This window comes from Rutilus rutilus (genome assembly GCF_951802725.1).
Source record: "Rutilus rutilus genome assembly, chromosome: 20".
Classification (NCBI taxonomy): domain Eukaryota; kingdom Metazoa; phylum Chordata; class Actinopteri; order Cypriniformes; family Leuciscidae; genus Rutilus; species Rutilus rutilus.
In genome coordinates, this window is record NC_140225.1 from 7,035,779 (window position 1) to 7,062,588 (window position 26,810).

The 26,810-nt window shown below is 35.8% G+C and overlaps 2 protein-coding genes across 3 annotated transcripts; both read left to right on the forward strand.

The window, feature by feature from the left end:
• The first annotated feature begins 286 nt into the window (after positions 1 to 286).
• On the forward strand, positions 287 to 8,784 carry mocos (molybdenum cofactor sulfurase). Its single transcript, XM_084391701.1, has 15 exons — positions 287 to 519; positions 844 to 933; positions 1,055 to 1,121; positions 2,080 to 2,730; positions 2,828 to 2,904; positions 2,984 to 3,183; positions 3,409 to 3,525; positions 4,773 to 5,153; positions 5,269 to 5,431; positions 6,139 to 6,223; positions 6,416 to 6,540; positions 7,578 to 7,674; positions 7,869 to 8,010; positions 8,092 to 8,196; positions 8,317 to 8,784. The coding sequence occupies exons 1-15, from the start codon at positions 390 to 392 to the stop codon at positions 8,431 to 8,433; spliced, it is 2,547 nt and encodes an 848-aa protein (XP_084247827.1). The 5' UTR covers positions 287 to 389; the 3' UTR covers positions 8,434 to 8,784.
• A 793-nt stretch (positions 8,785 to 9,577) lies between these two features.
• anxa11a (annexin A11a) lies at positions 9,578 to 26,739 on the forward strand. 2 transcript variants are annotated; one of them, XM_084391703.1, is made up of 15 exons: positions 9,578 to 9,706; positions 14,685 to 14,929; positions 17,523 to 17,596; positions 19,887 to 20,225; positions 20,326 to 20,413; positions 21,350 to 21,444; positions 21,892 to 22,005; positions 22,433 to 22,523; positions 22,685 to 22,764; positions 22,938 to 22,994; positions 23,089 to 23,182; positions 24,356 to 24,451; positions 24,931 to 24,989; positions 25,916 to 26,038; positions 26,145 to 26,739. In XM_084391703.1, exons 2-15 carry the CDS (start codon positions 14,689 to 14,691, stop codon positions 26,202 to 26,204), a joined length of 1,611 nt encoding a protein of 536 aa, XP_084247829.1. In that variant the 5' UTR covers positions 9,578 to 9,706; positions 14,685 to 14,688; the 3' UTR covers positions 26,205 to 26,739. The 2 variants fall into 2 exon arrangements, with proteins under 2 accessions (XP_084247829.1, XP_084247830.1); XM_084391704.1 differs by having other exon boundaries at positions 20,025 to 20,225.
• Positions 26,740 to 26,810: the final 71 nt, after the last annotated feature.

The following is a 26,810-nucleotide window of genomic DNA, read 5'->3' on the forward strand; positions in this document are numbered from 1 at the left end:
AAAACAGTCGGGCTGCTTAATTTTTTTTTTTTGTGTGTGCAAACGGATACATTTTGTTTCAGTATTCCTTGATGAAGTACTAATGCAGTATTTGATATAAGTATTAATTTCTTTGACAAAAAAATCTTTTTTGATTAGTTTTGAACTGTAGTGTATGTCAAATAATATGTTGTACAGTTAATTGTAGGTCTACTTGGTGATAGGGATTCTGATTAGTTAACTTCCCTCTGCACGTGAGTCCATCAGACATGCTTCAGAAACGTCATGAGCTTCTGAGGAAACTGTCACATGCAGCTGGACTTTGGTCTCGCCTCTATCAATTGGACATGGTGTGGTGATACATAAATGTGCGAAAGAGGGAGCTCTTGTGTTTTCCTGACTTTACGGAAATGGAGACTCAGCCTATGCAGGACTTCCAGGATTTGTGTACCTTTGAGAGTTTTAATAGTTTCTGGCACTATTATGGTTACGGCGTTGATCAACAAGAGCTGTTAGATCGTGAATTTAAACGGATTAAAGGTAAATAGTAATAATAAAAAGTACTTCAAACCTCCTTCCCCGTTCTGTAACATGTCAATAACGGCATTTGGTGCTGTTACTTACTCTCACTGTTTAAAAATGTACCAATGTCAATAAGGTTTGAGTAGTAAATAACCGATTTTTGGATTATAGCTACTACTAAGTTTGTTCAGCGGTTGAGAGTGTGGGCCTGTGCTGCACTGTTTACTTTCTCTTTAGTTGTTGTCTTTAGACTGTTAGAATGCAGCGCCCTCCGTTGGTCTGATTGTGTATTGCACCTAAAGGGCTGAGTAGTGCACGCTGAAATGTTCTTCTCTTTTTAAGGTGTTACATACCTTGATCATGCAGGGACCACGCTATTTCCTGAATCTCAGATTAAAGAATTTTATGAGGACATATCTAGGAATGTTTATGGTGAGTTCCTTTACACTGATGAACAATAATATGCACAATGCATTGTTGAATTTACAACTCCGTATTACATAACATCAAAATAATAATTTGCTGTTGATCGTAACATTCTTTTCTTTCTCAGGCAATCCTCACAGTCATAATCCCAGCAGTAGGCTAACACACGACACTGTGGAAAGTATCAGATACAGGTAAGACCTTTTGCACACTCTGAATTTTTCATCAGTCATAACAAAAAAGACTATATTACCATTTAAATGTATTAATATAATACGATAATGTTTGTTTTATTTTTTCCTTCAAAAAAAAACATTAGAGCTTAACTCAAAAAGAGAGAAAGAGAAAAGTGTGTGTGTGTGTGTGTGTGTGTGTGTGACAGTGTGTATGTATGTATATATGTATGTGTATATATATATAATATATATAATATATGAAATAATGTGCATATACAAAAAATACTATAGAATTAGAATAAAATAAAAATGATAATTAAAGATAAATATAAATATTTAAAGACAAAAATCAAAAACTAATACAACTGACAAAAGCAAAAACTTTAAAATAAAAATGTAAAAAATATAAAATAAATAAATATAATTCAAAATATTAATAAATAGCATAATAGCATATAAATAATACTAAAATAACACTGCAAGAAGTTAACAAAATATAAACAGGGTGAACAAAAAGAGCAAAGATTACAGAGGAAACCTAATACAAAAATAGGATTGGAAACGCATACAGGGGAAATTGGCCTGAATTGAGACAGATTGAGCGTTAGTAATATTTAGAAGTATTATAGCAGCTAATACTTTTATTAAGATCTTGATAACATTTTATATATGTGTATATGTATATATATATGAAGAGTTCAGATGCAAAAACCTCTAAATGCCATCTGAAATTTTCTTCTAGAATGATCATTTTTATGAAGCTCGTATATTTAAGTTCAGTAATTTCACTTAAATGGCAATGAAAATTACCTATTAATTGCCATTTAAATGAAATTATTGAACTTAAATATACGAGCTTGATAAAAATGATCATTCTAGAAGAAAATTTCAGATGGCATTTAGAGGTTTTTGCATCTGAACTCTTCATATATAGTATGTGTATATGTGATAGCTCTTTTGTTTTGAATGCCTGCAGGATACTGGAACATTTCAATACATGTCCTGAAGAGTACTCGGTGATTTTCACTTCAGGATGTACTGCGGCACTGAAATTAGTGGCGGACACTTTCCCCTGGAAGGCCGTGTCAAAAGAAGAGCCTGGAAGCGAGTTCTGCTTCCTCACTGACAACCACACCTCTGTGGTGGGCATCCGCGGTGTGACCGCACTCCAGGGAGTTGGCACAATTCCTGTTCTACCTCACCAAGTGGAAGCAAGAGCGAAAAAACCCCAGACTCAGACAAATGGAGAGGAGGAGTGTTCTACACCTCATCTTTTCTGTTATCCTGCCCAGAGTAACTTCTCAGGCAGAAAATATCCCCTCAGCTACGTGAAAGGAATTCAGTCTCAACAGCTCTATCCAGCATGTGAGCACCGTGGTCGATGGTTTGTTCTCCTCGACGCTGCCTGTTTTGTAGGCTGCTCTCCACTGGATCTAAGCCAGTATCCCGCTGATTTTGTGCCAATATCATTCTACAAAATGTTTGGCTTCCCGACTGGACTCGGAGCCTTGCTGGTGAGGAATGAGGCTGCTAAGGTCTTGAGAAAAAGTTACTTTGGAGGAGGGACAGCAGCAGCGTATCTTGTAGAAGAGAACTATTTTGTACCAAAGCCAAATGCAGTCAGCAGGTGAGATATTTGAGCTCTAATTGTTGGCAAGCAGCATAGTTGATGATACTGTAGCTGACAATATAATGTGTAATAATTTTTTTAATGCCTTTATTAGGTTTGAGGATGGCACAATCTCCTTCCTTGACATTATTTCTCTCCATCATGGTTTTGAAACGCTTCGGAAACTTACAGGTTCATAAGTTTATGGTTTACGTGTTTAGGATTCTCATTCTGATGACCTACATTAAAAGTGGATGTTTTTGGTTTTCAGGGAGTATGATGAACATTCAGCTTCACACATTTGGTTTGGCTCGCTACACCTATATTATCCTCTCGTGCCTGTGTCATAGCAATGGAAAACCTGTGGCACAGATCCACTGTGATAGCGACTTTCGGAACATTGCTGAACAGGGTGCAGTTCTCAACTTTAGTCTACTGGACTGTCACGGACAAACAGTAGGGTATTCTCAGGTCAGTCAGGAATTGCCTAATGTTTTTTGGGTTGTGTTACGAGATTAACCTGTAAAAAATGTATTTTTTACTGTATAAACAAATACTGTAAACGGTTTCTAATTAAATCTGACTACAAATTGTGCAGATAATGAAAAAAATCTAAACCATAAGAATTAGAAAAGATTGACTTTGTCTTTGCTTATTGCTTTTTGTATGTTTGCTTGGTTTTTGTTTTTTTGCCAGGTGGACAAAATGGCCAGTCTCTTCAACATTCATATTCGTACAGGCTGTTTCTGCAACACAGGAGCCTGCCAACATTATCTGGCTATCAGCAACCAAAATGTGAAGAGTAATTTGCAAGTAAGTGGACATCTGCCAATACAAACTTTGATGTTTGCTTGGCAATTAGATCTTACAGACAGACAGACAGACAGATGGATGGATGGATGGATGGACGGATGAAGATAGATAGATAGATAGATAGATAGATAGATAGATAGATAGATAGATAGATAGATAGATAGATAGATAGATAGATAGAACCTAACAGAGAGATGGACAGATAGATAGATAGATAGATAGATAGATAGATAGATAGATAGATAGATAGATAGATAGATAGATAGATGGAACCCAACAGATAGATAGACCGATGGATGGATGGATGGATGGACAGAAGGATAGATGGATGGATGGATGGACATAGATAGATAGATAGATAGATAGATAGATAGATAGATAGATAGATAGATAGATAGATGGATTGAAGAGGACAGACAGACAGATAGATGGATAGACTGATAGATAGATAGACTGATAGATAGATAGATAGATAGATAGATAGATAGATAGATAGATAGATAGATAGACGGATTGAAGAGGACAGACAGACAGATAGATGGATAGACATAGATAGATAGATAGATAGATAGATAGATAGATAGATAGACAGATAGACAGACAGATAGATAGATAGATAGATGGATTGAAGAGGACAGACAGACAGATAGATGGATAGACTGATAGATAGATAGACTGATAGATAGATAGATAGATAGATAGATAGATAGATAGATAGATAGATAGATAGACGGATTGAAAAGGACAGACAGACAGATAGATGGATAGACATAGATAGATAGATAGATAGATAGATAGATAGATAGACAGATAGACAGACAGATAGATAGATAGATAGATAGATAGATAGATAGATAGATAGATAGACAGATAGATAGATAGATAGATAGATAGATAGATAGATAGATAGATAGATAGATAGATAGATAGATAGATAGATTGAAGAGGAGAAGACAGTCATAGATATATGGATAGACTGAGAGATAGATAGATAGATAGATAGATAGATAGATAGATAGATAGATAGATAGATAGATAGATAGATAGATAGATAGATGGATAGATTGAAGAGGACAGACATAGATAGATAGATAGATAGATAGATAGATAGATAGATAGATAGATAGATAGATAGATAGATAGATAGATAGACAGAGAGATGGATAGATATACAGATAGATAGATGGATGGATGGATGATGATAATAAGATGTTTGAGGTAATTGTTAATGATTGATTCTTTTCAAGGCCGGTCATGTCTGTGGCGACAACATTGATCTGGTTGACGGACGTCCCACAGGATCCATCCGTGTGTCTTTTGGATATATGTCCAGTTTTGAGGACTGTCAGAACTTTCTTCGGTTTGTTGTGAATTGTTTTGTGAACAAACCACTAATCCTGGACCAAAAGAGAATAACCAGGTTAAAGTCAGCCGCACCGATGGAGTCATCAGCATCTGATCACCTGTCATCAATAACTAATGGTCAACAAGGGCATGAGATTGAGCAAGTTATCACCCCTTCAACACCATCTGAAGGCACTGTGTCAAAAGAAGGAAAGAACAATGGCATTAGCCATACTCTAACCAACCTCTTCATCTACCCTGTCAAATCATGTGCATCATTTGAGGTACAGAAAGATGTTTTTTTTTTTTTAATCTTTCTATGTTGACAATGAAAAGCATGTTAATGTAATGAAATCAGTTTTCATGGCAAGTACTCAGTTGTTGTGATTGACCTAACAGGTGACAGAGTGGCCTCTGGGACCACAGGGTTTGTTGTATGACCGTTTGTGGATGGTTGTGAATGAGAATGGGGTTTGTCTGAGCCAGAAACGGGAGCCAAAACTGTGTCTCATCCGACCTATCATCTGTCTGGCTTCCAACACACTGCAGCTGCAGGTCTCAGGTCAGACACTTGCATTTCCCCAGTAGTGTAATACAAAGAACATCACTACAGCTTTTTAAAAAACAATAACTGCCAGCATCTCATGTGATAATGGGAATAAATGACACCTTTTAATTTTGTAGACAGTGCCTTTTCAAGTACCATAAAAGTGCCGTGGTACAATGATAATACAGATGGTACCATGTTATTTCTTTGTATGTCTCAAAAGACACTATAAAACAAACAATGAAAACCATATTTGTATTTTTATTTTATTATGTAAATGTAAATTTCATTTTATTCTGTAATGTCATGTCTGTCATTTTAAGGTCAAAGTTTAAATTATGGTCACACTTTAAATTAGATGTCTTTAACTACAATGTACTTGCATAAAAAAAATTGTTTTCATGTTGTATTGCAAAAATTCTGCTATTTAGGTGGAATACGCAAATGTTATGGACAGGTTTGGTGGTATGGATAGGTTTAAGGGTGGGTTAAGGGAAGAGTCAACAGTGTAATTATAGATGTAATTACAGAAATTACTTACAGCTCTGATTACATGCAGGTATTTCTTAAATATAAGTACAGTATGTACACAATATGTGCATTGTATCAAATTATTAGTTTAAATGTTACTACATACCCAAATCATTAATAATATATTCTTTAGTAATGTATTTTAATGTGTTCAATGATAAGCTAAAATAATGCATTCTCTCTTGTCTCAGGCATGGAAGCGGTCGCTGTACCCTTGGAGACCAGAATTGAGAATTCAGAGCTAAGAACGTCCCAAAGCAAAGTTTGCGGCGACAGGTATGAAGATAAAACACAAGCCCACCAAAAAATGTCATTGAGCCCTATTATTTTATATCATTACAATATGCATTTAGGCATTTGTTGAGCTTAAAATGTATAAACTGTTTCATATTTTTATTGCTTGTAGCTTAATACTGCATCTTATTATGAATCTTGTTGTAGCTTAATATGAATCTGTCTTTGGTGTAGGGTTCAGACAGTGGATTGTGGGGAGGAAGTTTCAGCCTGGCTTACTGAGTTTCTGGGAAAACCTTGTCGTCTTATAAGGCAGAGACCGGAATTCCTGCGTGATATGAAATTTGGACGAGGGAAATGTAAAATACAACATTTGCATTTGGATTTGTTTTTTATTTAATGCTACAAAATCCTGAAATCCTTAATATTGTAGTTTAAATTTAATCCCTCAAAGGGATATTATCTTTATTAATATTTATGCCGCCTACACACGATTTTAGGCCTGATTTTCACTCACATGCAGTTTGTGTATGATCAAAGACACGATCTGAGAGAAGCGCAGATGTCGAGTCCTGCAGTGTGAAATTTTAATGTACATTAAAATACATTTAACCCTTAATATAAATAAATAAATGCTCTAGAAATATACAACAAATAAAACACAAAAAGCCATTGCACAGAGGTCATTGGTGCCCAGAGTCTATTTTTGCATGAGCCCCATTAGACACGTCTTACCCATGGGGTGGGTGTGAGTCAGTATTGCACATAGTCCGTTATTGCATTAAGTGTATATGTGTCTGTGTACATGTGTATAGGTAAACTAAGTGTTAGTGGTATTGATGAAGGTTAAACTGACAGTTTGTCTGCGCTAGAAAGCCTGTTCTAGAGTAATGTAATGTGTGAACCCGCAATGTGCACACAACAGCACAGTCGTGTAGTGTGAGAAGAACAGAGATCTGATGACTTCTGTGTAGTAAAAATTGTGTAGCGTGTTCCCGGCATTAGATTCAGTATATTATGAAAAGACAGCGTTGAAGTAAACGTCATTCAATTTTAGATCTATTACTTGCGCTTGCATTTAGAATTCAGCATTTTTAAATCATGGAAGTCAGAAAGCAATTTATAGTTATTTCTTTTACATTTCTTCCCATTAGAAAGAAAGTTAGTTTCTTGCAAATCAGTTCGATTAAATTGAAGAAAAATCAGAAAAGCAAGTCTCAATTTTCTCTGAGATAAGAACCTAGAAATTATGTTTCAGAAGAGACCTCAACAATGTCTCAAACTCTGCTCAGATTTTCCAAGCTATTGTAACTAAGTCTATGAAAAATATTATTATATATCTCTGTACTCTCTGTCAACAATTGTGTCACCTTTTTCCTGATGTCTCCCTATCCAGCCTGTTGTCCCACGGCTCTCTCTCTGGTGAATGAGGCACAGTTTCTGCTTATTAACAAAGCCAGTGTGTCTTTTCTACAAGAGCACATTGCCAACAGGTATAGTAATGTCCAATTCACTTACAACAGCTACAAATGACCAGACAATTTGAGGCTACCCAAATGTTATTGTCTATTAAATGGCCAATAGCTGACTTTTAAATTGCCAGTCTGTCAGCCAGTAGTGCTCTGCATATATGAAGTAAATTTCTTAATTATTTCAGGATGTTCTTGTTGTCTTTGGCATGTTAAAGGCACGATAGTGAGAATGAAGGAACATGGAGCGACATGGAGCAGCTCATTCAGCGTTTCAGGGCGAATCTGGTCATCTCAGGACAGGAGCCGTTTGCAGAGGACGACTGGTCTAGCTTGACAGTAGGAGGCACCCAGTTTCAGGTTGGTAAAAATATGTAATGGACACATAATTGGCAAGAAATCAAACAGATGTTCAGGTCTCTTCTTTATGCTTTGTTTAAGGTGATGGGGAGATGTGGCCGTTGTCAGATGATTGGAGTTGATCAAAAATCAGCCACTAGGACCCAGGAACCCCTTAGGTCGCTTTCTGAATGCAGAAGTGGAAAAGTCTGTAAAAACAAAACTTCTTATTCTTATTTTCTGCCTTTTATTGCTTTTACAAGAAATCACATGTCTAATATATGAAAATCACATTACTTCTCTTTTCTCCTCTGCTCTTGTTCTAAGGTGACTTTTGGTGTTTACTTGGCTCACCAATCAGCAAGGAACTCCACTGCGATCTCCATCTTATCCATAGGGGACCATGTTATTCCACGGATATCAGAATCTACTGAGAAACTTTAACAGTTTTTTGTCATTTTAGTTAGATTTTTAAACTGTGATAAGAGCTGCATTTTAATGAAATTTAAATGCATTTTATGTGGTGCATTTGTATTTGTATTGATATAACTATATACTATAACAGACTAATCAGTCATATACTCTAGGAGTGAATGACACATAGTCAAAAACAAACAAACTGGACTCATGTTGAGTTCTAAGCCTCTAATTACTGGGTTTATTTACTTCTGTTGCTAAATGGTACAATAATGTACAGTAAGTCAGGGACTCCATATTCTGTGATCAGTTCAGGTGCCCATCCTTGTATTGTACTTAAATCATGAGACATTAAAAGAGTTTTGTTTTTTATCTTAAGATGGTTGCAAAATAAGTTGTTATTGTTATTAGTAACCTGTACAGATCAGTGACAAGAAATGACAATAAATTAATCTAAAATTAGTTCAAATTAATCTAATAATATTTAAAAAAATCATAATATTTCAAGAATTTGTCACTTTTCTTGTTTTTAATTAACCCAAGAGATTTAAGAAATGCGTCAATTTCAATTAAGAAATGTGAAAAAGTAGGTTAAGTAGCGATCATTTTTGCTTATGAATAAAAAACATTCTAAGCAAAATAATAAAAAAACTAGCAATGTATTTCATTGGAGTATTAGCTGTACCTTTATAGTAACAGATTATATATTTTAACTGAAAGGATTTGGAAGAATCAAGGAAAAGAAGAGCTTTTTCCTAAGTAGCCTACTGTAAACACACGCACCCATGGACGTCACACGCACGCACAGGTAGGCGTGGCTGACTTTAGGGCGTGATCCTGCGTTGGCAGACTTCCATATTTAGACCCACTCCGTCTTGTGTGACATCTTAACACCGTCTTTGTCACATATTAATATTTAAAAAATACAGCAAAGAAAAACACACACAACCTACATGAACCCTAATAGGCTATACTATGAACGCAGTTCTTAAAGTGATAACAACGCATTTTATGCAACTAACGTTACTCTTTTAAACTGTATTCTGCAATAGGTTATGCATGCCATATTTGACAGGCTTATGGAAAGATTACAATAGTCATTCCTTTATTAACAAACAACGTGAGTCATGGTGAACGAAAGAGTCATATGTTTTGTGTTTAGTTAAAGATTGTTTGGTGTGATACAGTCATGGAAAGTATGAGTCCCACCCACCTCATTAAATATTACGCTGCGTGTCTCACGCTCGAGCACAGAGGTACTCTGTACGTTACCTAGGAAGTGACGGCCTTCTGTTAAACTGTAAGTAACATATACTCTTTTACACCATAATGCGGTCTGTTTAACGTTTATACTATTCAAATAGTTATAACGACATTGAATGAGCTGTTATGTAAACGTTTATGCGGTTTCTGTTCTGTAATTCCTGCATACCACTGCGTTATTTTAAGCGTCTTGTAAGCCTTCTTCCAGCTAACATTTTCAGAGATCCGCCCATAATGTTGATATTGATAATCTTATGTCTTTTATCTTCGCTTCGCATATTTGAGGTTCCAGTTAATTCAATATTCTCCAGGAAAATCCAGTAAATTCTGTAGTGTAATGTTTTATGGAGCGAAAACATGTTTTAATGTGACAGAACATTTTGTCTTAAATACAGTTGCGATAACGTAGACAAGACTCGAACTGTCACTGTTTTGTGGGATAGATCAAAATGTAAGTTTGGATATCTGGGTAATCACATATTTTGTTGTTGACTGAGCAAATAGTGCCACTTGTAATTTAGGCCTCAATGGAAATATGTCTCGTCTTAAATAATTAGGGCACATAATAGTGTTCAGATGTTGTTACTGTGTTGGGCTCTCGCAGGAATTCTCTATAAATATGTTGTAATAAAAGAGAGTTTTTTTTTTTTTTAACACTTCTAATTTTCAAGATATTTTATTACCACTTTGTTGGTGTATTGTGAAGTTGTCTTTTATATATATATATATATATATATATATATATATATATATATATATAAGAGAGAGAGAGAGAGATATTAAAATCTATCAATTAACTAATAATATATTTTTCTTAGTTTTAAGAACATTTCAATAATCTAAACATCCTTTTTCTACTATAAATAACCTTTTTTTGGCATGGAAATGTTCCATGGATGTTAACGGTTCTTTGTGGAAACATATGCTAATAAAGAACCTTAAGTGTTGCATTTTAAGCTTGCATTTTAAAAAGTAAATAGTACCATATTAATTTATTTACATACTTTTATGATGTTTACTTTGCAGAGTCATTAAATTAATCAGATGTACAGAGTCATTTACCTGTATTTTTTGGTTTAATTTCATGTAATATATTTTTAACACATATTTTCATTATTTCACAAAAATAATTGGTGGAATCTTGCCCTGTTGAAGACCCCTGCTGTAGAGAAAGTAAAACTCTTACAGTCAAAAAGAGTTGGTATTGTGATAGATAGCGGCGTTTTGACATTCTAAAGCATAGCATTAACATTCTTAAAAATTAGGCCAAACAAAAACACTTTTTTTCCCTGCCCTAAACAATGTGTGATTGTAAAGGCCAGACTGAAACAAACATGGTGCCCCTCATTTATGAAACGAACGTGCGGTCGTTTCCACGCAAAACTTGCCATTTATCAGTATACGTGATTGCTGGCTACAATCAAATCTTACGTCAGGTTTCAAGTTTTTGAGTTAGGGTGCACTTGCATTCAGCATAATAAATTTGTCTTGGAATTGTTGGAATCAGCAGCCACATTTATTAACAACAATGGGATTGTTGGCATACGAATGTTTCATAAGATGACATAATGTGTCATAAGATGATTTCTGCACTCGTTTCTATGTTAGATTGACAAATGAGGCCCATTGTGATCCATAAGTTTGAAAATCTTAACCGTGTGGATTGCATCATATGTTGAGGTGTGGTGCTTTTTATAGCAGGGTTCATCTCTTAAAGTCTGTTTGCCCCTTCCTTCTACACAACTTCTAATGTGTTTTATGGCAGATGTTGAGGCGCTATGACAAACCACACACTGAGTAAAGGTGATAAGACTGTATGAAAAGTGCATAACTTTCAAATACATCAGTATTAGTTTCCATGACCACAAATAGAGCATGAACATAGGCTAAATATTATACTGGCCTATTTGTAAGTTTACAAAGTATGGACATCTCTAAGTCGAAGGCAATGTGCCAAGGGTCAATGAGCAAGATTATAAAAGCCCATTTTTCATTATCTTATCCACTCCTATCATGTTATCCATATAATTTGCACCCCATGCACTGTAAGTGTACTGTATTTTCTCTGCTGCAGACAGCATTGCCTTTCTTCACTGCCTCAATAGTTAGTTACTTAGCATAGGCAAAAGAGCATGATACTGCTTCCTATAGACCTTAGTCAGGGTAGTGCCATATTTATTTTTTGACAGGAATGAAAATGAGGCTGTGAAGGATAGAAGTACACTGTTTTCAATAGATCCTACTGTTGTTTAACCGACATTGTCCAGCCGACGAAAAATCTTTCAGAAGAAAAATTTCAGTGGACAAAAACTAGCTTTGAAAGTTGTGGGTTATGAAAATTACATAATCTAGGATCTTTCTACAGTTTGTGCCATTGTAAAGACTGTAAGTCTATCCCTTACAGCCTTGTTTACATCAGTGTTAAATTCAATATGGTGTCTGACCAGATTTAGGTCTATAGAATTCAACAGTTGGGTTCCGGGAGTAAAAACTTTCTTGAAACTTTTCTCAAAATTGATTTTGTACGTTAACTTAGAAAGCTACAAGGTTTTTAATCAATGGTATTTGCCTCTGCTGAAGATGTCAGCCCGCGTTATTTCAGCTATTTTTAAAATAATCCTGTTTAACAGTGGTATTTCTGGTGAAAAGCACATTACCCATGATGCTGCTCAGATCAAATTACACCAACCACAGTTGAAAAAAGCAACACACACTAAAAGATCTTATTAGCCCTGTTCACATCTCTCTACTTGTTGTACACAAAAACCGTACATACTATTCAATCAGGAGATTGACCTCATTATTTTTGGGGTGGGCTGTCACTGCAATGTAGCCTATTATTTTAGATAGGCAAAAATTTTATGTTTTTAATGTTGCGTTTAAAAACACTGACTTGTGGCTTCTACAGAAGCATGTACTGTACCGTAATTTAACAACCTCAGAGCTCTTGATACGTTAGTGTTGAAAGGTTAATACGTTATCACTTAAAATCAATTTCCCTTTGGAAAATATGAATGGGAGTTTTACTTCCTGAACATGACTGTAGTTTTCTATAGCAGCACGGCAGAGCTTCAGCTGTAGTTTATGTAATGTGTTTCCATGGTTTGGACCACAGGGGAACTTCTCGTTGAGACGCACTGACTGCTGTTAATGTTTGGTATATAAAATAAATATTGAGGGCTTGAATTTGAGAGCATAGCCACTATTTTCCACTTAGGGTTTATGTTTTGGTGCATTTCAAAGGAAATGTTGAGAAGTCTGAGCAGTCATGTCATAAAAAGAAAAAAAAGAAGAAGAGTGAAGTAGACTGCGATTTTAATATTTTAGTTTTTATTTTACAAATAAATAAGTTTATGTATAAAAAAAGTTTTTTTGTTGACACGTGTTGCAATTTTCATGCTAGTTGTTGGCACACTAAAGGGAAATGTTGCTCTGCTTTGCAGACCATCATCTCAAGCTTAACATCTCAGGTCAGGTGTTAAACACAGCAGAAGGTGTCAGTTTTTGATTATTGTCATCAAACCGACCTAAAAGGAAATGAGTGATGTTTTTCTATGATAGAACATGCTTGCAAAACTATTTAATGAGCCAATGACCTAGGCTACTTTATTAAAACTGAATCAACGCCAGCAATATCAGTAATCTGGCCATTTACACAATTCTGGGGTGATTTTGATTTAAATTGGACAATATGATTTATCAAAAGCTTTTTATGCATTAGTAACCATATAAAGCAGATCATGATTTACAGCTACAGATGTACAGCAGTCTGTGCTCTCTGAGGGCTCGTTGACAAGCAGCACAAGAGCAGATGCAGAGTAATGTTTGGAAAGCTTATGTATCCCCTTAAATGGAGCTCTGCAGTGATGATGTATTTTTGTAGGCCAATCTGAACTTTGACATCACTATTTTCCCCGATAAAAAAGCCTACCTAAAGGATTTTCCCATTGTTGCAGAAAATGAGCTCTATGACCAACAATAGTTTATGATTCTTACAAGTTTTGTGTATCAAGATAACCTTAACAGCATTTTATGAATGTTGAAACCTAAATACAACAAACTACGGCACGGTTGCACAACTTCAACACTAAGCTTCAACACTTCCACCACTAAGCTTCTGACAACTTTTTCAGTCTTGATTTAAAATCTACAAGTTTGAAAGTCTGAGTTAAAATAGTTTGCGAGAGCATGAGTATAAACTCAACAAGTTGTAAAAACAAATTAGCAAATATATTAGTTTTCAGCGTGATGTTTAAAGGGATTGTTCATCCAAAAGTTCACCCATCAGTTACTCGCCCTCATGTCGTTCCAAACCCGTAAGATTTTCCTTCATATTCAGAACTCAAATGAAGTCTGAGAGCTTTCTGTCTATCTGTTGACAGCTACGTAAAGTTAATAAAGAGATTGTAAAACTAATCCATATGAATTGAGCGGTTTGGTCCAAATTTTCTGAAGAGATTTGATTGCTTTATATGATGAACAGATTGAATTTTGGCTTTTATTCACATTTAAAAATTAAAGCGTCAAAATGGTAGTTGCGTAGCTGTCAATGGAGGGACAGAAAGCTCTCAGATTTGATCAAAAAGATCTTCATTTGTGTTCCGAAGATGAACTAAAGTCTTATGGGTTTGGAACGACATGAGGGTGAGTAAATAATGACAGAATTTTCATTCTTGGGTGAACTATACCTTTAAACATCACACTGAAAATGTCCCTGACAGCATCTGTAGTCCCCTTTAGCCGCATATTAGCAACCACCTTTTTCAAGAAGCATAAAAGCTTAAATCAAGAATGAGGTATTACTGATGTATTTTATGCCATCGAATGAAACATGCTTGTGCTAACTGCTTATTTCAGGCATTTACCTTCCCATTGACTTTGCTCTGATGCATTTTTTAAGCAATTTATGCAATCTTTTTTTTAATTATTATTATTATGATCTCCAATCCAAGCTTATGAAGATTTAATTTTCACGCAATTTTGGTAAAAGAAACTATTTTTTCAATTTCCCGCAGGACAATGAGTTATCCAGGCTATCCTCCCCAGACGGGCTATCCTCCTCAGGGCGGTGGATACCCACCTCAACCAGGGGCGTATCCTCCTGCTGCAGGGGGCTACCCCCCTCAACCTGGGATGTACCCCCCACAGGCAGGTGGATACCCTCCCCAACCTGGTGCTTACCCGTCACAGCCAGGTGCCTATCCCGGCCAGCCAGGTGCTTATCCCGGCCAGCCAGGGCAGTTTGCTCCTCCACCCTCAGGTGAGCCAAAGTAAAACCAGGAAACTGCACTTATCTGAATGTTATCTGAATAGATGATTTACATATGTGCAGTGTGGACAATGCATTTCCTTGCATCATACTCAATGTGGTTTGTGTTTGAAATGTTGAATTATGAAGTTTTTATGGACACTTTAGTCATAAAGTCAGTGGACAAACCAACTTTGTTTAGTGGTGCTTTCATTGAACAGTGATGTTGACATTGTAATGTGGAATTTTTAGGTGGAGCTAAAAATAAATAAATATAGTTTGTCAAAAATGCTAGCTGGCTTCTAGCATTATCTTGTACTGATGTGCATTCTATTAGAGGCTCTTCTTTTGAGAGACCCAGAGATCTGTGGGTGGTTTTTGTGCCAGAGGCCACATGGATTATATTATTGAATGAACACATTAGAATGTTTCACAACATGTTCTTTTGGGAGGAAACCCTTGACTTGTTGGCTCGTGTCTCACACATTTTCCAGAATATGGTTGGTTTAGCTATTTTTCCATACCAAAATATGCTTTGTTTGGTGTGTATACATGCTAGCAATTTTGACCTTCCTATGTTTTGTTTACCAGTAGTATTTTATTCATCTGAATATTCTGAACTCTAAGGCTCACAAATCTGATTTTATTTTTAGATCTGATCTTTAGCACTGTCAGATGAAATCTGATCTGTTCAGACAGGGTAGCCAATATCCGGTGTATCTCCATCAGTTGCAGTAGTGGTTCTAAGCATCAACAGGATGCCATGACACTTTCTCATACAGAAACTGAAAGTGGCTGTCAGTGTGTACATTTTGCCTCTGCTCTATCATGGTCTCACTGTGGTGCTTAACTCCTAGACACATGAGAGAACATAAACTCTAGAGGTATTGCGCACATTCATGTAGTGCATTGCAAACAGATGATTTGTTCATTATTTACTACTTTATGAATGTCACATTGTTTACTATACGATGAAAGATGAAAGCGCCGGCAAACATGAATGTATTCATATTTGATGAAAGTCACATGCATTACATATCAAATTAAAAGTGAAACAGATTGCTAGTTTTTGCTATTTTGTTTTATCTGGTATTATATCTGGCTGGTCATACTGAAAAAAACTTTGTAAAAATGACTGCAGTTTTGTTCCCAGAATTAGATTCTGTGGTTATGTTTATATATATATATATAAAACCACAAGTATTTACTGTTACTTTTGATCAATTCAATGCAGCCTTGCTGAATTAATATATATATTAATTCAGCAAGGCTGCATTGAATTGATCAAAAGTAACAGTAAATTTTGTAATGTTACAAAAGATTTCTATTTCAAATAAATGCTGTTCTTTTGAACTGTTCTGTTCTGTAAAGCAGCATAACTGTTTTCAACATGGATAATGATAAAAAATGCTTCTTGAGCACCAATCAGCAAATATCAGAATGATTTCTGAAGGATCATGTGACATTGACTGTAGACTGGAGTAATGATGCTGAAAATTCAGCTTTGATCACAGGAATAAATCACATTTCAAAATATATTCAAATAGAAAATATTCATTTAAATTGGAATTATATTTGACAATATTACAGGTTTTACTCTATTTTTGATCAAATAAATGCACCCTTGGTGAGCATAAGAGACTTCTTAAAAAAGTCTTACTGACCCCAAACTTTTGAATTGTAGTGTATTTATTTATTTCTGCCTTCACTCGATCATTTTAAATGGTGTTGTGGTTTGGCAAATGAATTTGAAAAGTAATCCGTATGGTAATTTACTCAATTAATCATAAAAAGTCCATTATTCCATGTCAACTAACCAAATATACAAGTTATAAGAGTTCAATTTTATATTTAAAAGTAGCCTAGATGTAGAAACCCCTAGTAGAAATAGCTTAATTATGTGTCAGCACAGTGTTACCTTCTTATTACCATAACAAAACCTGCTGCTCTGGATTCATCAGTGTTTCTGTTTTGTCATATCACATCAAAACAGGTTCAGAACTGAAAAAGTTTTTTTTTAAATATAGTTACAAGATGGGGTGATGCGGGGCCCTCAGGGTATTGCGCACAGAATAATGATCAAAAGTTGATGTCTAGATTATTATTAGTCTGACATGTGATACACAAAGTATCCAGATTTCCCCTATACACACTGTATTTTGAAGCCAGCATGAAGTGATGTTCACAGCCCATTTTATTTCTGTAATCTGACATGTGAGACAGGATAGTCAATAAGCGAGATGCACGATATGAATTTTTGGGATTGTGAAAAATAGGCTGGAATGTTTAAGAGACATTATATTGCAGAATGGAGTCAGGTGATTGGAGGTGCTTTGAAAAGTAAGAAAGATCTGAGACATCAGTCGGAAAGAAAAGTAATTTCAAAGGCAGACCAAGTTTTTAGATTTTTCTATTTGGAATAACATGCACCGGTCCAGAGAACCATGCACAATAAGATTAGGAACATGTTTTAATTATTTGTAAATGTGGTCAGTTTTGATGTCATGTTAACTGTGAAGTGCATTGATATTGTTCAGTCATAATTTGTGTGGGGTTTTAGGTTTTTGTTTATGTTCTTGCTTTTTTTAAATGCATGCATTTGCAGGAGGTTGGGGTGCTCCTATTGGCCTGGATAATTTGCCGAATCCCGGATTCAATGCATCAAATATCCAAGGAATGGTAAGTTCATCAATGAAACGATGATGTAATGCATACTCAGAAATGACATTGGTCTCCATTCTCAACAGATGCAGGTAATTTGATTCCAGTCAGCATGAAATCCACAGCCTTGGCTGAAATTGCATCAAATCCTTTCTTAATCAGCTTTTTACAAAACTGTGCTCTTGTGACCATGACATTGATCTTTTATAATTTATCTGTCATCCAAATGTGCTTTGACCAACAAATTTGACCCTATTCAATTTACTGATGCACAAGCTTCTTTACAGTTTTCTCCGTAATCAAATTTACTCAACAGAGGAAATGTGAACAAGTGTGGATCCATTTAACTATTGCAGCGAGGGAGGGCAATAATTCACCCAAAACTGTGATGTACTCAAAAGCATAGACATTGTCTAATTACTTAAGAAACCAAGACAAAACCTCAAAGCATTAATTATTAAGTAATATCATTAAGAATGGAAATTGTTTGAGTTTCTTTCTCTGGCGGGGAGGGTTACTTAAATGTGTTTGAAGTTAACCCTTGTGAAAAGGAAGTACACTATGCATACTTTTAAAAAAGAGTACTTATTGCAGAAATAATAAAGTCCGCGTGAACCGGAAGTTCCAGTGCTGTGACGTATTTCCCAGTGAAAAGGAATATTGAACAGAGGGCAGGGTTTTACTCTAGTGCTCCTCCTCTCCATCTCTCGCTCATTACAGACTAACGATTTGAGGGGAGTGGTTAAGCGTTTCTCAACCCAAGCCGTCAAGCATACGTCATCAGGGAAGGTCTTCCAATGCAGAGAGGAGGGGCATTTTCAGATTTTGATTAAAGATTACGAAGCCAAAACATTTTTTTCCGTGTTTTAACTTGCACGGATTAATTGTTCACCACAAGACTAGTAATATGCGCTAACAAAGTAAATAGGGTCCATTTTGATTTCAGTTGGACTTTAAAAAGAATATACTTAAGTGCAAACTGAATATAATGTTTTGGGACACTTTGGAATTGGAATTATATTTTATATAATGGAATTATATTTGACAATATTACAGTTTTTACTGTATTTTTGATCAAATAAATGCACCCTTGGTGAGCATAAGAGGCTTCTTAAAGTCTTACTGACCCCAAACTTTAGAATTTTAGCGTATTTATTTATTTATTGCACTGCTGAATAATATACTGACAAGCCTTTATGGTAAACTAAAATATACTTTAATATAATTTCTATTGAAAATTGTATGTATTTAACTATATTTGTATAATTGCACATTTGCAACATCGGACAACACACGACAGTAAATGGATAATCAAGTACTTTACATGTATGTTAGTCAACACCACAGAAAAAGTGTACATTTTTGAAGTGACAAGATTAATAAAACAATGATTTAATATGTACTTTAAAGTAAAGCTTATAATTTGACATGACTACAAAGTCCACTATTTAAATGTGCACTTGTGTTTAGAAAGTGTCCTTTTTAAGTACATTTTAGTGACCTTTTATTTAATACTATTATTTTATCTGCAAGTAGAGTTTAAAAAAAAATATATATATATATATATACTTTTAATATTTGAAGTACACTACAAGTACATATTTAAACCAATTAAGCACACTTCTTTTTTACAAGGGTAAGTTCGTGTCACAAAAAGGAATTTCCTGTGTCATAATTTAAAATGTATGCTGCCCTTGGGTGTAGTTCAACCTCTGGGACGTAAAAATGCCTAATAGATGAAGAAACACGAATATTCCTGCAATCGGCTACCTTGCTTTCTAGATTTTGGTGTTAGTTTCAGCCATTAAAACACACACACACACACACACACACACACACACACACACACACACACACACACACACACACACACACACACACACACACACACATTGGTTAACCACTTGCTAGACTAAAAGAACTGGTTTAATTACTCCTCTGCAGTACTTCCGCATTTAAGGGTTACAGCAAGGGAACATTTGTGAATGTGGAAGTTCTTCCATCATGTAAATGTTACAAAACAGTGTCTCTGTGACAACCATTTGCAATACGATGCAAGTGGCTTAAGTCAACAGAAACGTTTCAGTGCAAAGCCACCCTATGTAAACAGACCTTTCCATGAATGCACACTTGTTCAACGTCCTCCTTATCTCCCTGTCCTGGCCTTAATCATCTCTTTGTCCGTCAGTATTGTCATTTCAAGGCTGTATATGTTTAATTTCCTGAAACTTCTCCTCTACTGTCCTAACTGTCATGCTCGCTTTTTGCTTTGTGCTTTTTTCGCCCCCCTCAAATGTTTCCATCACAGGCAAATCAGTTCGCTGCCAATAGTGGATTTAGCCCAAATCCATCCATGTTCTCTCAAGTGCCTGGTGGCTATCCTGCCCCCCAACCTGGGGGCCCACCAGCCCCCTCCCCTAACCAGCCCTATGGCCTGTACCCTCAGCCAGGAGGAGGTATGCCCCAAGGTCCAGGAATGGGATACCCTGGTGGGCCAGCCCCTGGCCAGCAGATGCCGGGCTACCCAAACGCCCCAGGACCCAATCCTTCCGTGCCTAGCTATCCTAAAGCACCCTCACCAAACCCGTCCATGCCCGCGTACGGTGGAGGTTATGGAGGAGGTGCACCTGCTGTTCCAGCTATCAATGTACAGTAAATTAACTCAATTAAATAATTCATTATTTTTTTGTGTGGAATTTATTGCATTATATATTTCTGTCCCAACTTCCCTGTGGTTTTATTTGTAGCGTGGATTCAGAGGGACCATCCAAGACTTCCCTGGAGCTGATCCACTAAAAGACGCGGAAGTCCTCAGGAAGGCCATGAAGGGCTTCGGTGGGTTATTTTTCATGTTCATTTTTTCCACTTAAGGCCTTGCTATACTCTCGGCGAAGTTCTCGCTTTTCGCTTGCGGATGAAAAGAAGTTTGAAATACCTGAGAATTGGGAATCTTAGAGAACGCTGCCCACGCTTCTGAGACGAATATGTAAAAATGTGCAGCACGCTTTCCTCTCAATAACAAAATAAATACACTACAAAATGGTGAGAAAACAGTAGTTAAGACAGCATCTGATCATGGCAACATGGATATGTTTGCACAGGCTCTGCTATTCGCCCCTCCGGTCAAGTCACAGTGTTTATTTATATAGCATTTTATACAATAGATTTCTTTAAAGCAAGCAGCTATACAGTATTAAACATGAAAAAAAAAACAGTGCCAGTGTCGCTTTCAATTAGAATTACAACTTCAGTTTCTACTATAAAGCAGCTCTCCAGTACGTTCATGTTTTTGCTTGTGTCTGACTTCGACTGAACGGAAGAAATGAGGAAGATTTCCAAGTCAAAGAAGGCGGAGCTGCAGAGCAAACCTAGCTATTATGTAATAGAGTAATAAACCAAATTGACTAATGTTGACCAGCCGGAGCGTACTTTCCTGTTTCAAAAGCCTGAAACAAACGGTTAACAAACTTCATTTTGGCCTGATTTTGTTTGAAATGTTTTTCTTTGATTTCGCTTGAAGAATAATCGAGGCCTTTACTCTCTTGGGAAGCAGCGTCACTTAATTTCCCTCGGGGGTGTTCTGTTCTTTTTTTTTTTTATGTCTATCTATTATTAATCTTGTTAAGTTTGACCGCTTTGTGATACAGATGGCGGATGTTCAAATACTGAGAGCTTTATTTTAGAATGACATGGAATACAATTGGAGCTTTCCCTGAATATGACTCATCTGTTTATTGTATGCTGCTAATACACAAGCACATGTTTCAACAGGCACTGATGAACAAGCCATCATTAATTTGCTTGGAAGTCGCTCCAACAAGCAGCGTGTACCTCTATTGGTGTCATACAAGACTGCCTATGGAAAGGTAATGTAGAGCATTGGAGATTTTTCGATATTTGCTGGTCAGCAAATGGAGCGGCAGTCCCTCTAGAGCTTTGATTTATTTCACATGGTTTATTTTAAACAGCTAGTCATATTTCTTAACAGCTGTGAATCATGAGTTGCTACTTGCTATTATAGAATAAGAGGCAGGTGGTATTAGTGGGAGGGACTGTTCTCATTCTAGAGAGCATTTGATTGGACAAATATTTGTAAACGCCCCTGAGTACAAGATGAGACATCAGTATTTTTGGTCCATTTTCCCAAAGGACGAAGACTGAAAGATAATTTTGTCAACACTAGCATATATATCATCAAAGCCTCAATGCAGAAAATAACTAAATGGCTAACAAACTAACAACAAAGGCCATATTTTGTTATGGGGTCTTTAAGATAAGCAACATTGTGCATTCATGTAACCCATTGTTTACAGGACTTGGTCAAGGACCTGAAGTCTGAGCTTTCAGGGAACTTTGAGAGAGTGGTGCTGGCCATGTTGAAGACTCCAGCTCAGTTTGATGCAAGTGAGCTCAAAGAGGCAATCAAGGTTTGTGAAAGTACTTTATTAACAGAATTCAGGAAAAAAAAAAGAATTATTTCTGAAGGATCATGTGACAATTCGTGAAAATACAGCTTTGCATCACAGGAATAAATTATATTTATAGTTATTTTAAGTTGTAATAATATTTCGCAATATTACTGTTTTTACTGTTCATATAAATGCAGCCTTGGTGAGCATAAAAGTCATAATCATTTAGCCATTGAACCATAGGTTAATATGTAACACTGCTCTCTGGGCCTTAAAGGAACAGTTTACCAAACACAAAAGCAGAATTTCTAAAGAATGAACAGGCATCTACAACAGCTTACATTTAAAGTGAACTGTTCCTTTACGGTGCACGGATAAAAAAAATATTTGATTAGATGTTTTGATATGCCATTAATACAAAAGTGATCTGCTGATTGTTTCACAGGGAGCAGGGACAGATGAAGCCTGTCTGATTGAAATCTTGGCCTCTCGCTCTAATGCAGAGATCCGAGAAATCAATCAACTCTTCAAAGCTGGTACGTACTTGACTCATATCACTTAATTCCTTCCCTCTGCAATTACAGATTTGATTACTTCCCAATCAAGGATGTGGTACATGTCATACGCATTTTAATTTAAAGCTTGACAGTTAAGCGTGGTGAGTTGTGATAGATAACACTCAGTGTTCCTGTTTTAGAGAATAAGAAAACACTGGAGGATGCCATAAGTAGTGACACATCTGGACACTTCCGCAGACTCCTGGTCTCTCTTGCCCAGGTACACAGATGCTGTGCTTTTGTTTTATAAAAGTGAAAGTGACATGTAACCCATACTCAGAATTAGTCCTCTGCAATTAACCCATCCAAGTTAGTGCACGTGATTTTAATAATGAAACATCAAAGACAGATGCCAATATCAAATCAGTGTTTCTTCCTGTTATTATCTTAAAGGGTAATCGTGATGAGAGTGAGAATGTGGACATATCATTAGCCAAACAGGATGCTCAGGTAATTATTGACATGTTTAAAAAATATATATATAAATATGCATTTTTCAGTCTTTGAAGAGTGCCTACTATACTTTATTTGTGTTCTCCTGCAGACCCTGTATCAAGCAGGGGAAAATAAACTCGGCACAGATGAGTCTAAGTTCAATGCCATCCTGTGTGCTCGGAGCAAAGCTCACCTCAGAGCGGGTACGTCATGACCCTTTGACTGGAATAGTAGTGTTCTTTTATCAAGTTCCTTTTTAGGTAGGGCTGTTCACTCTGTGCCAACCACAGATTGCTTTCTTTCTAGATAATTGGTACTGCTCATCTCTACTTGAATAAGGAAAGACCACAATCTCCAAACCTGTTTGTCAAGATTACTGTACTGTAACATATTGAATTATGATGTATTATACATCGCTGCTGCTTTAGCTCAAATCCGGCTTAAGAACATTAGTTCTTCAATTTTGCTTGAAGTATATCTGGGCCTTAAAAGTGTGAAGAACTTCCAAATTCTGCCACATGGGCAGCCACAGTTTCAGTTTTAGAACAGGCCTTGCAGTCAACCAACTCTTGCCAAGGCTGTAGTTGTCATTATGAGAAATATGACTCATGACTAGACATGTTTTCCAGCGGAAACACTTGAATCAACCGACTTACTATGCCATTCCCTGTTTTTCCATATGACAGTCGATAGTTGTCTATTTTCTAGTTACATAAGATATGTAATACTGGACATACATGTATCTAATTAACATATCATTTTTTACATTTAGTTTTTGAACATTTGACATTTTTGACATTTGACATTTTTTGAACATTTGACATTTTCTTATGTTCTAAGGCTGCATTTATTTGATCTAAAGTACAGTCAAAAACAGGAATATTGTAAAATATTCTTAAAAAGTCATTTATTTCTGTGATGTCAAAGCTGAATTTTTCACATGAGTGTCACATGAGCCTCAAGAAATCATTCTAATATGATTTGGTGCTTATTATCAATGTTTCTTTTTTCAGTATTAGACCGTTAGAAATCATTTGTACCATTATAAATGTCGTTATTCAGTAAATATACTTTTGTCTGAATAAAAGTACTAATTATTTTCAAAACAAAACAAAAACATACTGATCCCAAATTTTTTGAACAGCAGTGTATATTGCACGATATTTATTAAATGGTAAGCTTAGTATTCCATTCATCCAGAGGGCACAGTTTAATGAACAATATGTTGGTGTTGCTTTGTAATTATAAAAGTATTGATTGTGTTTTAAAGTTCATTACTGTACTCTCCCATGCTCATTAACGACCGTTTGTTTGTGATCTCGGTGTTTGCGGAAATATTAATTGTATTAAGGCATTATGTGTGTTTCTGTTGACAGTGTTTAATGAGTACCAGCACATGTGTGGCAGAGACATTGAGAAGAGTATCGATAGGGAGATGTCTGGAGACCTGGAGAGTGGCATGCTGGCTGTCGGTGAGCTTTCTGATCTGCCATCTATAATCGTTTGAGGAAATCCTCTCATTAAACCCTCATAATTGTATTTTTTAACTTGCTCTCCATCCTGCTGGCCCGTTTAAGAGTAAAGCTGTAATAGGGTAAATATGTGGTAATATGTTTTTAATCACACAACGTGATTCATAAACCATAAGTGTGCCATAACACATAAAGTAGCTGACATATGTGCTTGCTGTGTCATAGTGCATGACTTCCTTTCAGTCTGACATGTTCATAACGAGGTGTGTTTAGTGTGTCTTTTCAGTTTGCTGTTCTGAACAGTCAGGTTTTCTCTTTTAAATGACTTTCACTTTCAGATGAATGCCTGGTCTGTCTTCATTTTGTTTTATTTTTCCATTTAAGTTTCAAGATTCTCTTGCTTGCTGTGTTGTAACGTGTATTATTAGCTGCAGGGTGATTTGCATATGGTGAGTCTAAATCTGTGTTTCTGTATGCAGTGAAATGCATCAAGAACACACCGGCCTACTTTGCTGAGAGACTCTACAAGGCCATGAAGGTGAGACTCATTCTTCTCTGTGATTTAGCTGTATTGTCTAGTGTTAGTGTAAAAGGGAAGACTAATCATGATTAATTACAACAAAGCTATAGTTTAGAAGTCATTTAGTTTGAAGTCAAACTATGTTAACTCTTTCCTCGCCATTGACGGAATTTTCCAGCAATCAGGTAGGGGGCGCTATAACACATCTTCTGATACAAAATCTCTGGATCAAAACACAGGCAAAAAAAAAAAAGCAGAAACACAAGATAAAAGCATTGGTTAAAGATAAAAAAAAATTTTTTCCTAGATTAGAATAAATTCTTTTTGAATTGTTACTTTTTATTTTTTAAATAAACATAAATAAAAAGTATAAAATTATAATATAAAAGTGTGTGTGTGTGTGTATATATATATATATATATATATATATATATAAAATATAATATTATATTTAGTTTACATTTTTATACTTTTATATTTATAAAAAAATTATTTATGCATTTATTTGCTTATTATTTTATATTTAATTTCATTTTGTTTAATGTCAGTTTTAATATAAAAACTCAATTGAATAGCCCATTCTTAATTTGGAAATGCAAGATGCGATTTGAAGTGTTGAACAATGTTCTCAACTTTCAACTCATTTCCAGGCCAGGAAAATTCATGGAAAGTTTGATAATGAAAAAAAAAAAAAACATTTCATATTATAACGTAATATATAATGTCATTATAATTGTAACGACAGTAATATTATTAATATTAACCGTAATGTTATTATAAGGTTTGCTCAATGCTGAAATAATTTGTGGGGGAACACTGGTTATAACTAGGCGGTACATGGATTCTGATTTGATGAAAGGTGGAAGTGGCCTAAGAGTTTCGAGAGGGTTTCAGATGAGAGCACGCTCAAAAACTAAAAAAAAGATGCTGTTTTGGTTGCACAGGGAGCGGGAACCAAGGATCGCACTTTGACTCGCATCATGGTGAGCCGCTCTGAGGTGGACATGCTGGACATTCGTCAGGAATACGCAAAGATTTATGGGAAATCTCTATACACAGCCATATCTGTGAGTGCCTGTGTAACCACCCCTCAAACTATGCTTTACATTTTTTGAGAATTGAAAATGACAGATCCATAATAATATTTGTAATCAAACTAATGTGCATTTATAGGGCGACACTTCAGGGGATTATAAGAAACTACTGCTGAAGCTCTGTGGTGGAAGCGATTAGAGGCTACAGATGATCAGCGACACTCAGAGGACATGAAGCCACGCCACATTTTATACACATCTTACGCCTTACTCTATTACATACTTGCATGTTTTACTGTACTCAATGCAAAGGCACTTGTGTGTTATATCTTTATGTGCCTTCTATGCTGCAAGCAGTGGCTTAGCGAATTATTGTTTATATCAGAGTGCATGTGTTTTGGGTGCATATGTTTCCTCCATGTATGCTTTGTTTGCAAGTTGATCGCAAGAAAATTGTAGATTAAGTATTGTGCACACATCTGAATGCCAAAATATTTTTTTTACACATTTATGTATTTTAAGTAATACATAATATACTGGGGAAAATGTGCCATAAATTTTCGGTTTCGTCATTATGTTTGGCATAATTATATGAGCATTTTATAGTAAAGCAATTTATATTTACTGCATCTTATGCATAATTAAATCTGTTGTTAACTTTTTTTTGTTGTTGTAGCCATTGTGATTGCCAACCACCTCGCTATTGAGTCAAAAAAAGAGATGATGGTGCTGTCTTTGTGTTTCTCAGTTGCTTATTCTGTACAGAGCCAAAACACATGAAATGCTGAGTAAATCCTGCCTGAAA